The 17,560-nt window shown below is 41.6% G+C and overlaps 1 protein-coding gene across 8 annotated transcripts in view; it reads right to left on the bottom strand.

Annotated features, from left to right (window-relative positions):
- Positions 1-17,560, bottom strand: part of adgrl1a (adhesion G protein-coupled receptor L1a) — a 310,848-nt gene that overhangs the window by 149,044 nt on the left and 144,244 nt on the right. For all 8 annotated transcript variants that reach the window (XM_088603734.1, XM_088603728.1, XM_088603730.1 and 5 more), the window contains one exon: positions 16,226-16,439. In XM_088603734.1, coding sequence (XP_088459860.1) covers positions 16,226-16,439 — 214 coding nt within the window. The remainder of the gene's footprint in view (positions 1-16,225; positions 16,440-17,560) is intronic.

Genomic DNA, 17,560 nt, shown 5'->3' with positions numbered 1-17,560 from the left:
AGTCACAGGTGGAATGGCCTAAGACTTACTCAATGAGTGGAAATCTGATTAAGGCATTTTGATTTGTGTTTATTTTTCCATTTCTTCACTACTGGTCAAATCAGAACATCCTTTTTTCACTTTCAAATCTCAGTCCATCTCCCCCCACAAAAGGACATTATTCCAGCCAATTCCCCTGGTTGACATACAGACTTGCCAAGAGTCCCCTCACAGAGACGAAATGTCCTCTGTTGTTGAATATTTTTAATCGTTGTTTTTATATCCATCCATCAATTTTCTAACCACTTCAGCAAATTAAGGGCCGTGGGAGAGCTTATCAAGCAATGGGCAAGCAACAGGCACATGGTGGAGTACACCCTGGACAGGACACCAGTCCATCGCAGGGCAGTCAGACACAACCACACAGGACTCGCACAAGGACAATTTTCCGAGAAGCCAGTTAACCTACAAGTATGTCTTGTGGGAATGAGGGAGGAAACTGGAGCACCTGCAGGAAACCCACACAAACACGATGAGAACATACAAACTCCATACAGATAACACCCTTGGGTCCAGAATTGAACCTTAAGACTCCAGCACTGAGGCAGCAATGCTAACTACTGCACCACTGTGCCGCCTAATAGTTTTTTTATTTTTATAATTTTTTTAGATTTTATTATAGACCCACCCACAATTGTTGTAGGCCCTCGCTCTCTGCAGAGGCTCCCACAGACTCTCATGAGAGAATGAGATGTGCAGTCAGACCTTTGGACATGCCCTCCTGCAGAGCTCTGCCTTACCTGACAAGAGCAATGGTGTGTCTCTTGCTGCTGCTATCGCAAGCCTGCAGGCACATGACAAGATTCAGCACTGTAACAAAAGCCTAGGGACTTGTGGCCAACTAATCTAAACTGTAGTACTCAGTTATTTAGGCTCTGATGCTTGGGAAACCTTTGTCATACTGTAGGTCCCAGGTGACCCAATCCAGGGATGAATGAGCAATATAGTTGTCTTTTCATGAATGGTTCCTCCCTTTAATCTTCCAATCCTGTATCAATGATTAAGCACTGGAGAACAAATGGTGGGGTTTAAAAAACAGCATTCTTTTTCTATTGATAACATCGTGTAGAAGTTCATTAAGTTACCATGTACAATCCACTGAGTTACAAGTTATCACCTTCCAATCCATGCAACCTAGAGGCTGCTGTCTATCTGGGCTGGCTACTGTTATTTCAAAAGAGCTATTAAACATTCGTTCCTGAAAAAAAAAAATGTCTTAAATATTTACTTTAAATTCGTCTTAAAACAAGAAAAACCTGTTAAGAACTTGCTAATTGCAGAATGCCTGCTTTTCATTTTTTGCTTTATCGTTTATTGTGCACATGCTCTCAGTCACTCATAATAGGAAATCAGTCTTTAAATGATCTTTTTTTTCTAATCAGATTATTCCACGTTTATATGCATGGTATTATTAGCAAGATAAACTAACTTTAAGTTAATCAAAGCAGCGTGCACTATCAAGTGAATTCACCCATGCATTTTTATGATTGAGATTAATGTCACACAATGGCAAGGCAATTGCCAGGTTAATTGATCTGAAAGATTCACTCCCATGTTTTTGAGTGCTTGTGTAACAGAATACTGTAGTTTATATTTCTTAATCTGACTTGATCTACTTCAGGTTACATATTGCAAGTAGAATTCATCTCATTCATTAATTAAGCTTCTTGACTTCGTGGCGTAACACCAGTCAGGCTGTCACAGTTCCCCATCATTAATGACAGATGCAAGTCTCACCAAAACCCCCGAGATTGCAAATGAAAGAATTAAACACTGGGGATATTTTCTTGTAATTAATGGCTTCTTTTCCAAGTTTATCCAATGTTAATTGAGGTCTAGCAGCTGAAAATGTGTGTAATAACATAACTAAAGAGTAGGAATCCCTTTGTGAATGACACCATCATGAATGATGGTGAATGAGACCATTTCCATGAGCCACCAGTAGGAACTATCTGAACTGGTAGTGGTATGTACAGTATTTCCTAACTCTCCAAAATATGTCTTGTCAGAGGTTTAGAGTATGGCTGGAATCTGGAGATTCCCAGGGAAACCTGTTTCTTCCTCCTCATGTCTTCTACAATTTGTCTGTCACTTTGGGGGTCAAGTTAATTACCTACTATACCCCAGGTGTTCCTAATATTTAACTAGTGAGCCAGTGACTGCATGTATTGAATGTATATATTGTTAGCAGAGGTTTATTCTCACAATCCAAAGACATTTAGTACCTGTAGGTTATTTGGTTTCTGGGAAAATTGGCCTTGGTGTTACAAGATCACTTTATTAGCCATAAACAATTTCTTGCATTAGGAATTTGTCTTTTTGCATACCCCAGCTGGCTCTCCATAGTGTGTTAGTGTGCGTATTTGTGTCTGTATGTGCCCCTTGATAGAGAGACTTCCCATCCAGTGTGTTTTCTGCTTAACAGCCGTTGCTTGCTAGGATAGGCTCCAGCTCCCCTAGAACCTTGAATTGGATAAAGAGGTTCTGTATGGATTGCTGGTATAATGCCATTGTATTATTGTCAAGAAAGCCACCAGTGACACAGTGGCCCAAACAGTACATGCAGGCAGTGAATGTAGTTTTATATATGTATGAGCTGTTTTGATAACACTCCAGCCCCAGAGTTCTTTGTTCCCCGTGCTTGAAATGTGGCTGATATGCCTTCTGTGTGGAGTCTGCATGTTATCTTCAGATTAGTGTGTTTTGTAAAATGTCACACTGCCTCAAGGCCTCCATAAATATATCACACTGTGACTCCAGGGATGGAAATCTCACATGACAAGAAATCTCAAAGTTTCAGCTAGGAACACCTATTGACACACTGCAACCCAACCTCAGGTTTCCCCCATTGTTGTGTGTAAGACTGAGGGGAGTTTGTGAAACCAGCACTGTTGACAACAGAAGTGCTCAAGCTATTGAGGAAGAAAGCCCAAACTCTCCAGCACCAATGTCAAGTCCCTCAGAATAATTTCTCTGTGTGACTGGCGATGATCTAGAGGAGATTTACAGACAAACTTTGCTGCAGGGACAGGTGTTAGTATTTCTCCACAAACCAAAACCTGAGATAAACATCAGCACAAACCAGTCTCAATAGGCCCATAGCTGCCTGGAAACAACTGCGGAGAAGAGGAAATGAAACAAAAAGGATGAGCCACAGTGTACACCACATGTTTAAAACTCTATAATGGCATCTCAAGCTCTGCTTACACCTACAAGCACTGTGACACTTTGTGATTTGTTGTCTGACCTCCAAAGACATTGTAGCATGGCAAAACAACACTGTATGAGGTAACAACTAATATTTATAATTAATAATAATAATAATTGCTTACACTTATATAGCGCTCTTCTGGACACTCCACTCAAAGTGCTTTACAGGTAATGGGGACTCCCCTCCTCTACCACCAATGTGTAGCCCCTGAATGATGCGATGGCAGCCATAGTGCAACAGAACTACACATCAGCTATCAGTGGGGAGAAGAGCAGAGTAATGAAGCCAATTCATAGATAAGGATTATTAGGAGGCCATGATTGGTAAGGGCCAATGGGAACTTTGGTTACAGTTAGTAGGTTACACCCCTACTCTTTTCGAGAAACGCCCTGGGATTTTTAATGACCACAGAGATTCAGGACCTCAGTTTTACGTCTCATCCGAAGGATGGCACCTGTTCACAGTACAGTGTCCCCGTCACTATACTAGGGCATTAGGACCCACATGGACCACGGGGTGAGCACCCCCTGCTGGCCCCACTAACACCTCTTCCAGCAGCAACCTTAGTTTTTCCCAGGAGGTCTCCCATCCAGATACTGATCAGGCTCACACCTGTTTAGCTTCAGTGGGTTGCCAGTTGTGAGTTGCAGAGTGATATGGCTGCTGGCTGCTGGTTATACAAAACTTAATCTATAAAGTGTACTTTCTCTTATATAATGATCTTTGGATCAGTTACAGCAAACAGACAGCAAGGTGGTCTGAGTGACCTCATCTCTTCTGTAGCTTTTCTTATTTTCTTTTGTTCTCATACTGCACTTCATTCTTATCCTTTAAGACACAACAGGGGCTGAATCATCATGTCTTAATCATACCCCTAAAGGAGCTATTAGGCATGCTCTTAAACAGAGTAATTAACACATGGTAATGGGCCCCCTGGAGTTTCCTTAACACTGTTATGCAATATCTAAAAACATATATTATTTTTTGCAAATTGTCTTCCACGTGCTATCAAATGTCTTTAACAATGCAATGGAAAAGCACTGGGGTTGACACAGAGTGTTCAGGAAATTATGTTGGACTTCTAAGACCAGAAGAAAATCACCAGGGTTCACAGATGGAGCAATGCGTTTTACAGCCCAGTGGAAACACAATTCACAGTATGGGCAGTACAAGAGGAATTCTGCACTGACCTCCCCTCTACCTGTATTTGTTTACCTTAATTCAAGCCCTTAACTACTGTCTGTACTTTCCTAGATAATGTAAGATGTTAAGGGCACATCCTTTCAGGTAGAAACAGCCTCTGGAGGCTTGTAGGGTTTAAGTAGCAGAAGAGGTTAAAAGAGAAGAAAAATATCATTTATTCTGTGAATACAGTATATTATAGAGTGAGGTTTTCTGTGGGTGGAAATGTCAAACATGAAGGTCTTTTCTTTATTACTTGATAATGTAGCTCTAACTGCTTCAGTTTTACAGTTTTTCAAAGTTTTTTTTACCTGTCATTGAATCCCTTCAAAACAAAACTGCCTGACAACTGGAGGTTTAATCTGGTTAATCATGGGTATCATTACTCATTTGGTGATTAATTTTATTTGCATTCGGTTGGTTGTATTATCAAAAAGGAAAGAGAAACTGTTTTACTTTGGAATTGCCAATTCCATCAATTGTTTTCATGTCTCCGAGATTTGGAAGGGGTAATCTGGCCAGTTGTTAGCCTATTCAGATCAGAATTACAATCCTTGTAGCAGCACACAGGGCATGAGAACTGTGCGTGTTTTGGAGCCGGTGAGTCCAGCGGTGCCTACAAGCGAATCAGCTGAAATGGGAGGAGTGATGACTATCTCACTGATGACTCTGCAGATTTAGAGGTGGCCAGTAAGTCTCAGGAGGCGCCATTAAGCTTAGAATGTTCACTGAAGTCTTCAATGCTTCTCCCTAATAATATACAGTATAATTCAACTTCCTTTTGCACAAGAGATTTTGTTGGCTGACTCTATTAAAACAAAACTAGACCCCAGTCACACTCTTTTGATGACACAGATGGCTTACTTTCTCAAATGCCATTTTGTTAGAAATTCTCAGCTGCCATTCAACCATGATTTTGCTGTTGTATGGGGTCATATAGTGTCACTTATGATTCTGGGTTATTTTGTGATCTTATCTCTCATTCAAACAATTATTTTAAAGGGGTAAGCAGGGATTGGAGGCAGAGGAGATTGGGAGTGGAGGGCTGAATTCAATGTTTGAGTAAGAGAGGAATGCTGATAGGGGGCTCAGGGATGGTGTGGGGTGAAGGTCTGAGAGAGTGGATTGGGTATTGGTGGTTTCATGTGGGATCAAGGTCTGAGTAACAGGCTGATTGAGGATTGGTGGTATGGGGCTCAGGTTATTTTGATCCAATTTATGTTTTTTTTGGTTTTGTGCTATACAGTTTGCCTGTGTCATAAAAATAAGAAAAAAAGTCACAAAACCAGGAAATGCAACGCGAAGATGTAACACCTGACTTAGACCTAGTCAGCACAGCTGAAATGACAATAAATGCCAGTTTCTTTAGGGAATCTTGTTTACATGTGGCAACATAACCACATCAGATCAGTGGTACTTTCTTCACAGGGGGTCAACCTCTGCTCTACCCAAGTGTCGGTGCTGGTTGAGCTTTTCAGGTTTTGGATATTTCAGGTCCTTTAATTTTCCAATATCATGAAGCTGAGAAAAGCCCATTGAAGGACGACGCATGTTCACCTGGCTGTTTCTGACTGGGATGTGAAGCCATCGTTTAAAGGGAACTCTGCAAAGGAGTGGTTAAAAGACAATGATATCACTAGCCAAGAAAGAGCTCTGTGATGACCATTATGTGCACGAACTGCAGAGTAGAAAAAACAATCCAACTTCCTTTAACGTGTTTGTCAAAGCCAGTGTTGTGTTTTTGACAAACCTTTACCAGAATGTTTTACCAGAATTTTTTTCAAAACTGCAATTTGCAACCTAATCAATCCCTTATTTGCAGAGTGTGAATTCACAGACGAAAATATAATGGCTTCAACCCACCCACTATCATCACCTGGAAAGTGCCAAGAGGATCATTTTGTTATTAAAACAATTACCTTAAGATTAGATCATGCCAGGAGGAAACTGATGTTTGGACAGCAAAGGTGTGTTGAGGACAAATGAGAGTGATGTGTTTTGTTAAGTCAAAAATGAAACCATATTGTACTGGAGGAGTGATCTGATTTCAGGACACACTGGGTCTTTGTGCAATGAGAGGGGAAGGATTGTTTTACAATGTGAGCAGGATTCAACATAGTGGACAAGTGTTCCTTTGCTTCTAGGAGCTGAACTGTTTGTTTTCCTTGGTGCTGGCCCTGATGTGCTGCAGTCTTAATGCTAAAGGATACTGCCGGTTCCCGGAACAGGAGAACAACAATGCATTCAGCACTGTCAAAAAGACACCTCCTTAGCAAACTACAGTCAACGTATGCTTAGAGTTCTCTTTTACAATAAAGTCACACCCAACACACCATCCCCATGTTATGAATGTTCTTCAGTCACACACCACTGAGTTCTGCCTGCGAAAGGTGAAGGATTGAAGCATTCAAACTGAATTAGTCTTCAATCCAGGGAACTGAGCACAACCACAGTTGTTGTACCATAATTCTATTATGTGAATTTGATATCTTTTTCCTCTAGGCACTGCCTTAATTAGAGAAAAAAAGACAGACCGTGCAGCAAATCAGACGCACAAACACAGAGAACCAATTACATACTTCCCATGACAGCTTTATAACACGAGGACCTAAGACTGACTTCTCAAGATGAATCAACAAAAATATATTTTTTCAGTATTTCAGAAAAAATACTATGGAAAAACAATGTTCATCGGCGCAAGAATCTCCTTGATAAAGGAAATAAAAACCTTTTTTTAATTTTTCCTTTATAATACCCTTTTGTATTTAGCGATTTCGCACTTGCTGGTGATCATAGATGCATATCTTTCACACTATTGTCAAATCAAACCAACCATACTAACTGCGAGGCGATTCGATCTGTCAGAAGAGGGAAGTTGTGGAGACTGGACATAACTGCCACAGCGCACACCGTGGGGAACCAACGCACCAGCACTATGTGCACTAACTCCCGCTTGTCAGCAATGTTAACACGCACACACATACTCGGTCACAGTGTGGCGGTGTTTTGCAGCAGGAGATAGGTGTTGATTAACGGAAGGGAAGCAGGTAGGAGTCACAGTGGGAGAGGAGAGACACTGCAGGCACTCCACGACTGAAACCCTGTCAACACTGCCTGAGAGACACACTGCCGACCCCCAGAGATCACCTTTTCTCCGAAACTGCCCTGCTGGGAGATAGAGGAGAAGGAAATGAGAAGAGATCAGAGAAGAGAAAGAGGGAGAGGGGAGAAAGGGTCGATACAGCTCGTGTGTTACAGCTCGTCTCACACATTCGTACAGTACGTTGCTGCTTTGAGGACAGTCCCGACGAAAAATCCTATTTTATGCAATTCCAATTTGTTTTGTATTCCTAACATTAACGGTTACAGCCTTAGTTCACTCTTTTCGTCAGGAATCATCTCAGTCTCCGAGACACAAGATGCTCTGAGAAATACGAGCTCACTTCATAAATGTTATGCGTCTGCCCCGCCACTGCGCTGAAATGCTGTATTCACCGGATACAGCGAAGCGCGTATTAGCCGAAAAAACAAGCCCCTGTCCTTCGGGAACACTCAAGTAAATGCTTGGTGTGGACATCTTCGCTGCTCAGTTTAGCAGAGCTAAACTTTAGGTGCTCTAGGAGATTGAAAAAGCCGCAACACATTTACTTTTGAGCAGCGTCTCTGCTTCACAAAGGATTTCTTACAAGTCAATACGCCAAGCTCGTCTGCATTATAGCACAGCTAAGAGGAAAGCAAATACAGTGAGAGAAAAGCACTGATTCGTGCCGAATAATAAAAAAACGCAAATTGAAACTGCCAGTCCGCTTAATTGGATTGCGTTTCACGACTGTCAGTCAGGTCGTGAGCCAGCCGTGCTCGATTGTGGGACACAAAAACACGGAAGAGACACAAGCTGAGCCATATTCGCAGACTGGCGGCTTCCACATCGCCTTTGTAGCTGCGCTGCTGGAGCCCGGAGAGACAGACACGGGCACGCTATGTGAAAGAAGAGAGATGCGCTTCCCACTGACAGCCTCGAGCTACCTTCCTGTTTTGCCCGTCTTATAAGAACAAAAGAAAAGGAGAAAAGGGAAAAGAAATAAAAGAAATATGCCCCCACCCTCCACGAAAAATTGAGATATTCAAAGGCTTGCCTGGCTCCCAGCTCGATTCTGATCCATGGGGAGAACACAAAAAAATCAATTAATTCACTCCCCTGCTAACGAACCTGCAGCATAACTAGGAGGGCAAACCTGTATTGTCTGGTAGGGGTTCACAACAAAAGCGAGCTAAATTGCACTGGTGTGGGAGGAGAGGTTAGTGAAAGTACAGCATGAATGACTGGCCTGTGTTCTTGCTACAGTAAAGTGTGAAGGACTCCTGATTAAAAGGAGTACAAAATACATTTAAACTAAAATGATCTCATGGAAACAGAACTTTTGGGTTGTCCATGTCATGTAAAAAGCGTGGAGTGAATTCAGCCACTATGCAATTGGAGTCTTGTTTCATTTTATGCAGATCAAAGATTCTGGGTTTTGTACAGTGAGTCTACCAAAAGACCAAGGAACTGAAGTTGGGGAAAAAATGTCAGCTCATAACACTGAGCTTCAGAGTACAGGGCAACACCATTTTCCCTTCCCCCTTCATCCATCCTGGAGGATTTCAGAAGATGTGCAGAGACAGATGGGCAAGAGGTTTAAATACAACCAGCATGCACAGCAGAGACAATCTGCACAGCAGGACACCCATGAAATTAGATTTAAAATCACAGGAGACAATGGAGATATATATAAAAATATGTTTGCAACAGAACCCTCACAGTAAATTCCGATTGCAGGCATGTATTTGCATGGCACTGGCATTTGCATGGCAGTGCCATGCAAATGGGGTGATCAAAGCTGGGGGAGGTGAGGGGGAGCATGCCCTCAGACCACACTGTGTATACATAATCCACCGTGATTGATTGCTCTAGTCTAATGCATTAATCTAGACATCTATATTAGAGACACAGTAAAACTCTGCCACATCCTCAACTCATTCCCTTGACATGAGAGATCCTCGGGGGGCGGGGCAATGACATCATCACCCGACTCCTCTGGGCATCTCTGCCACTCTGGCCACTACCCTTCACACTCTGCGCCTGCCTTAGCAAAGCCCAACAGGAGCAATTAGTGCCAAGCAGGTTCGGCTGTGGCTGCCAGTCGCAATCCTCGAAGGTACGGGCTGGCTTAGGTAGCTCTTACTTAGCACCAGGCTTCCTACAAGACAGCACATTTGCAGTCACGTCGCTAGCACACTGAAGCCTGGCATGTTCCTGTTATGGATATTACTGTACCTCTCTCCTGTTCCAAAAAAGAACCAGCTCCAGTCTCCTCATATCATTCTTGCTATGTGATCTTTCATTCTTTGCGACTCGGCAAACTGTCAGCGATCTACACTGCGCGTATACTCGACAGCTGACAGACGGCTTTAGCAGTAGCGCTCCACAGCCTGCCTACGACTGAATGCTCGTGGTTTCAGCGTTGGAGCTGCATGAAATGATTTTGCAATTAGAACTCCTGTGTTTTCTGGAAAGGGGGTCTGAGCAACCCTGACCGAGATAATTAGTGCTTAGAACTGAAGCAAACCTGCGAGACTTTCGATTGATTAATCCTGGAGTTGGACGGCTGCAGAAAAAGAAACTACTTCTCCTGGCAAGAGAAGATATTCAACACACTCGGGTTTCTGTGCTAGGTGTTCGCCCTAAAAACAACAAAAAATACAAATAATGAAGAGCAATATCAATGCAAAAAGCCTACCTCAATCACTCATTTCTTTTTTACTTTAATCTCATTTCAACACACTGCACGAACTCCCCAAAACGGACAAGTAATTATGAATATGAATGCTTCCATACGAGCTTGATTAGATTTGTGGTTGAACTGGCTACTATAAGGATATGTTTCCATATTACCTAGTTAGATTTAATAATAGTTAGCAAAGGAACAAGTAAAATGTTTATTCCACGCTGAACAGAGAAGAAAGAAAACACAACGTTTCGGCCATGGAGCCATCTTCAGGTGTGAAGAGAGTTTTAAAATGCATGTAATTGTTTTTTCTTAATTTAGGTCCATTTCTAATTACTATGCTATACTGTACTGTATATCAAAGATTGTTTTTCTTGTCAGATAAGATGTGGTGAGAGTAGGAATGTCCTTATATACTGCCATTTTGCCTTAAATACAATGCTTGGACCCTGCCTTCATTTCCAGACCTTGGGTCCTCTGTGTGTGGAGTTTGTATGTTCTCCCGATGTTGGCATGGTTTTCCCCCCAATGTACCAGTTTCCTCCCACAGTTAACTGAAGGTTAACTGGTTTTTGGTAAAATTGGCCCTGGCGTGATCGTGTCTGTGTCCCCTATGATGAATTTGCTTCCTATCCAGTGTGTATCCTGCTTTGTGCCTGTATCCTTGCTGGGATAGGCTTAGATGGATTTATGGATAGACCATGCCTTTCTTGGGTTTAACATCTCTTTGCTTTGCCTTACTATAAGGCCCCTAAATAGACTTTGGTGTACTACAATCGACATCTGTGTTGGTATTCTGCAGGATTACCATGTCTTAGTGTAGTAAACCAGAGAAAGTACGCTCAAACTACAGTGAACCACAGTAAACGTAAGCTATAATCACAATTAAAGTGCAAAAAATACCAAGACACATTCATAAAGGTCAGCCTGAATAATATCTTAAAAATGGTGCATTTACAATGCGGCCCGGTGATTCTGCCTCTTCAGTATATCACAACAGTCCTGAGTTCTGTGCCTGTAGGCAGTTCTCCTTTCTTTCTGTGTGGTCTGAGCTGAATGCTGGGCCAACTGCTCGCCTCTCCTCGTCACTCACGCTGATTGATGCTAGGGGGCTGAAGCATCATTGATTTTCTCTTCAAGGATTCCCGGGCTAAGTGCTGGCCTTGGAAGAACTTGTGGCGCCAAGGAATACAAGAATTAAAAACCTATCTATCTTAGTACGTGCACACACACACCCATACAGTATGAACAGTCATATAGTGTAGATGAACACACAATTCCTGAGTTCACATACACATGCCAGTCCATGTCTCCTTACTAAGTTCTAGATTACTGGGCCACTCAAAAATGTAACTAGCTGTGATAATTCCAAACAGGACTGCAACATACTGCACATCCACAGTTAAACTGATGCACACTTCCTGTGCAGTAGTTATCATAAGCACTACCACCCTGTATTTGAAACAAAATTATTCACTAAAGTCTGTGAGATGAATAAACACTGTTTGGCTGTACTCACTTGCCAGTGATTTCTCTGGCGAATGGTAATGGATGCCTTTCTGGCTAATTAACCAATTTAAAAATAAAGATTTCTACATGACACATACTGTACAGTACTATGTTTAGTATCCACGCTTATACAAAATCAACTTCCACAAATTCCAATCTCCCCATTGAACCAGAAGCACGTTAATTGGGAGTCGGGCTCTGCTTTGCAGAGAGCATTTCCTCAGAACCTTCTCTTTTCAGGCACTTCTAACAGCAAACGTAGCAAGGCTGTACTTTGACTTACCACTGAGCAAACTTCATTACATTTTGATCAGTGAGTTCCCTCACGTCCAGAAGCTCAAACCAGGTGAAACAAAAAGAATTCATACTCGCAGATCAATAGCAAACACCAAATTCATAAATAAAAGCTAACTGCTCCGCTTTTAGAGGAAGATCTGTCAACTTAATTACTTGTTTAATTTTTTTCTTTGGGTTTTTGCTTTTTATGTTCAACTTCAAACATTAAATAGACTATTAGAATCAAGCAATATTAAATGTATTGATCCCTATAAAATCTACACACACTGGCAATTTAGCCAGGGCTGATCAAGCGTATTAGTTTTGCCACAGCCTTGAACTATAGATTCAAGGAAGGTTATTCTAGAGAATTTAAAATTGTGGGAGCCCTGCAGTCACATTCCATCAGAAAAGGTAAATTTGCACTACGGAGCAATTGACAGTGTCTGATTTGCTTGGGGAAGACAGTGCCTCCTATGGTTTATAGGAGTTTGTGTTTCTAAATTAGCTTTTTATGTATGTGCTAATCTTACAATTTTTATTTTACTATGTGGACAACATTAATAAGATTAAACAGCACTCCAAACTCACTTGAGCAGGCGTGAATTTAAAATAAATAACAATAACGGCAATTTCACCTTTAACCTAAAGGATGTTGTAAAAGGATTTTGGAAGAAGAGAGCTTGATCCTAGTCTGCATTGATTGATAATGAAAAATGTATTGGCTGAAAATGTAAGGGTAAGGCAGGGTGATATTGGAAGAGGAGCATCTCTCATCAGGTCTTGGAAAATTAATGAAGGCTGGGTCTGGTCAGTACTGGGATGGGGAGAATGATAATCAGTCGGCTGTTAGAAATAGTGCTGGAGGACCAGTAGGTGGAGCTGGTCCCTTTAGACCAGAATTTCCGACACAAGCCCCTGTTTGGCCCCTACCCTCACCATGAAGATTGGACTAAAAATGGATGAACTGATGACCTACGGTAGTATGGTAATTGGGGTCACGGTGGCATTCGTGGTGTAATCAGTGAAATGAAATGCTAAACTGAGTTTACTTTCTCACTACTTAGTCATTAAAGTTGCCAGAGCACTGTTCTTAAGAGCAGGGTCATTAACCACAGTGTCCTGATTAAATTCTACTCTGGGCCTCATCAATCTGGCCTCAACTTCAAAACTTCTTACTCCTCCCCCTGCTCTGCTGTGCAGTGAGGCTACTGGTGCCGAACGGCTGCCTTGTGTCACCCAGGTGGGGGCTGAACTTTGCTGGATGATGTGGACCCCATCTTCATATAACGCACTTTTGGATAAAGGGGCTTTATATGCAGACGCACATAAAAGATTCTCTCCTACTTGTTAATGTAATTTGCTAGGAGCCTTTGATTTTTGACACATTCTTAGGTCACACATGCAATATACGCTTAAAGAAAGTGCCATTTTATATGGTGACACAATACAGCTCTCCAGTTTTGAGTAAAGCAGACAGGCGGTGCTGAAATTTGTGCATACTGCTACAGCATATTGAGCTATTGGGGGTATAGTTATTACTGTTGAGTACAGCAGTAGATAGAGACAGACAACATATTGATTGCAGTTGCTATAATACTCAGGCAGAGCAGATCTCTGGATTAAGCCAAATGTCTAGAGTGTTTAGTTTTATTTTTCTTCCTTACATGACAAAAAAAATCATCTGTACCTTGTCTTCAGTGCCAAGACTGCTCCTACCTTTCTAAGGGAAAAGAGGGCCTATTAAAATCAGAACTGGAGAGACAACATAAGCCACTGTAGCCTTCTGACTGTGTGCCAAACCTGCTGAGCTCAACTGCCTGTAGATCTTTAAAGATCAAAACTACTGTATGTCAACTGTTTTACTAGGTAAACTTAAATATCTAACTTTCCATTCTTCTAACTGTTTCTCCCTAAGTCTGTCTATTTAGGAACACCGTTACAATTTTAAAATGCACAATAACCCCAAAAGTTTTTTTTTGTTAGATCCACAGAGATGCCTTTCACTGGGAAAAGTTAGCTATACCATTCAGAAGAAGCCTGATATGGGCAAAATAGCTGTCCTTAGCTGCTGACCGTAACTTTGTACAGTATATGCATTTAAGTGTAATTAAAAGTCTAATTAAATGCTTCTACCTTTCAGTGTTGGGAAACAGTGAGAGCTAATTAATATTGCTTCCCATAATTAGCACCCATCAATCAATTGACAAATAGATGCACAAATATACAGTTTTTTGTTTGTTTTTGTGTGCATGGGACTGTTGCATGCAGATATGCATTGTTTTTGTATTTTAAGATGCACTGAATACATTTTTTGTGAACATATGAAATTCAGTAACATATAAAAAAAATGCTCATTAATCCACCCCTAATTTCAATCACATTCCACCATCTTAATGTGAAATTAACCAATGCAACCAGAGGCATGTCAGACAGTAACTGAAGAAGCCAGTGCTCAACAGCAGCCCTTCGATCTTCAGTAGTGTTCAGATCAGTAAGCAATACTGGATTGATCTTTAGTTTGGAGGAATGGGTAGCCAAGTTTGTCCCCTGATGTGGGTATCAGGAAGCCAGTCTCAAAGAATTCTAGTGCCAAATATTTGGTGCAGGTCTTTAATCATCACAAAACTTCAATTTCTCAGCTAAGGTCTCTCTGTATGGTCACAGTTCCCTCTCCAATTTTTTTTTTCCATCCTGGATATTTCATAAATAGCAGCTGATAAGTAGGGTTCAGGGACACCACCATTTGAAGATCTATCCCAGTCTTTATCTCTGCTTTATAAAAAATAGTTGCTCTCCCAAAGTCAATCATAAAGTTTAAATACTTATAATTGCTAGGAGAACAAAATGTTTGTGAACATATTCTCTTCTATTTTTAGCTGCAATTAATGAATGAATTTATAGCCTTTGTCTGCATTTTGTATCTAATGAATCACCATAATATAAATTCAAATACCGTATGTAATCCTGGAACAAAATGCATATACAGTATATGATCCTGTTCCTAGATTAAAGAAGGTTAGAAATCCAGGCATTAAGAGTAAATGAGTCAACCTCTCATCTTGTGGTTGCCCTGAGTCCGCATGCCGTTTCCAGAATTAACAACAGATTCTTACTGGGAGGTCCCTATAATTATGATTTCCAAATAATCTCCCAACATGAGAAGATTTTTCGCTGTGCTTTTGACGTGGACTAATTTCTTCGCTGACCATGGGTGGACCCAGTCTGGCTACTGCAGATTTGAAAGACAAATTGCAATTAGCAGGTTTTTAACATGATAAGAGCAATGTTTAGCCTGTGCTCCCTATAACAAGGCTTGTAAATTTTAATTCTAAAAAAACTCCGTATTAACGGTACAGACAAGCTCTGATAGTGAACTGCAAAAGAGTCGGTGCCAATGTTTTTTTTTTTTTAATCTACATATCTGTGTCACTGATGATCACACTCATTTCAAGAGTAAATTAACTTGACAAAATTAAAAAAGCAACTTGTGGTAAGAATTTAACACAAGCAGTTAGATCTGCGGGGCATGCCATGTATGCAGTAGCTATAACTGTTTGAAGCCATTTTTACAATTTCAGAAAGAAAACTTATTTGTCTTTCGGGGTTTTCATGGTTGTTTGTGTACATCAGGACTACATACAAAAATGTACAATATATGGCAATGAAAACAAGATGGAGCAGGACAAGAAAACTGTCCCCTAATTTTATTTTCAGATCTGCTGGAACCACTGTTCCTTCATTCTGGTCTTCACCCTGGGACCCCAGTTGTGACCCCAGACTTCATTTTGGCAGCATCTCCTTCATCTTGTGCTGACTCCTGAAGAACCTGCAGGGCAGGTTTCCTTGTTTGTAACCATATTTTGTATAACCCCACAAAAACGCATAGAGCCTGACAAGACTGAGCTGTTAAAAATGAAGAATCCAGTAATGGGATGGAAATAAAGATTCCATAGCAGTTAGATCTGTTCCAGTACTGACAATCTGTTGGCTCCTTGTCTAAATACTGAATTGTGTTAAATCCAAGTGTCTCAAAATAAGATCACAAGGATGAAATACCCAGCACCCAGTGTGTACTGACAAAAATTTGCTTGGATGCCTTTAAAACATGAAATGAAAAAAAAAATGCCACACATCGGGAGCAAGGCCTTCTGTCTTGAATTAGCAGTGTGCCATGCATTTAAAATGAATCCCTCCCACCCTGGGGTCCCCAGTCAGAGGCGCTGTGCCTCCATCTTACCTCTGAGACATAATCTTGAAGGCGTCAGGCAGGTAGCACTGTACATTCTCCATCTGGAAGGGGTCGGCATCGCAGATCTTGTCGTCAGTTCGGCCATAGTTGGCGGTCTCGATCATAATGACGTCACTGCCCGGGCAGCGCAGCTCAATAGGGTACCCCTCGCAGGCCAGCTCGCGCCGCATCAGCCCAAAGGGCATGGCAGAGCGGCTCAGAGCTGAGGAAGGAAGAGAGACAGGCCATAAGTCATGAGAGAATGGGGATTCGCCAGCTCCTACCAAGCTGCTGGTCAGAGGTTTGACACCGGCTCGTTTGTTCTTGCCATTATGAGGCCATATTTACCAAATTGATCTAAAAAATATCGTATTCCTTTAGGGCTCTCTCATTGTGGGTAAATACTTGGAACTAAAAACTGACCTCTAAAATTTGGTGATCACCAAATAACAGAACTTTTCATTGTTCCTTTCAAGATTTCTGTCTGCATCTGGATCAAAGGTGAGTAGATGAAGGGAGCAATAAAGGTCTGATACAGCCTGAGTGCCTGGAGGACTCAGAATCTCCATTCCTTTATGAAGAAATGCACCTGTTTCTGCCTGTACAATCATTAGTTGTGAAGGTGTCAGTGATGATGCCTCTGCCTGACTTGCCTATGGCACCATGAGGACCTCCTTTCATCCCACATCTTTACACCCCATTCATTCATTTTCTAACCTCTTCTTCTATTTCCGGATTGTGAGGGAACCGGAGTCTATTCTGGCAACCAATGGGAGCAAGTTCAGCATACACCCCAGACATTACAGCTGTCCATCAGAGGGCAGACACACAGACACTCACACCAGAGCCAGTTTTCCCAGTCTGTCTTTGGACTGTGGGAGGAAACCGGAGTACCCAGAGGAAAGCCATGTGAAAACTAGGAGAACATACAAACTCCACACAGATAGCACCCCAGGACTTGAACCAAGGGCCCCAACACCGCATGGCAGCAATTCTAACCACTGTGCCACCATGCTGCCATTTTGAAATCCCCACATCTCTAAACCATTCTAAGCTAAACTGCTTTGGAACGTACAAAGGTTCCACTCCGAACATAGGGAGAGCCCTGTAGTCCAGAGACTACCTGCATTTAATCTGGGAAACATCATTAATGGACTAGTGACAGAAGACAATTTGCTAATAGCACTTCAGTACATCAAGGTCTCAACATTAAGTGTACAGAACTGTCACATACTGTATAGCCAAATTCGCACATAACCAAGTCTATCCCTTTACTGTTGCATCATGTCCTACAGTATGTACTACTGTATGTGTGGTTAAATACATAAGTCACCTACCTTTTAT

Source organism: Lepisosteus platostomus, chromosome 13 (assembly GCF_059453375.1).
Source record: "Lepisosteus platostomus isolate fLepPlt1 chromosome 13, fLepPlt1.hap1, whole genome shotgun sequence".
NCBI lineage: Eukaryota > Metazoa > Chordata > Actinopteri > Semionotiformes > Lepisosteidae > Lepisosteus > Lepisosteus platostomus.
This window is presented reverse-complemented; position numbering and strand designations above follow the sequence as displayed.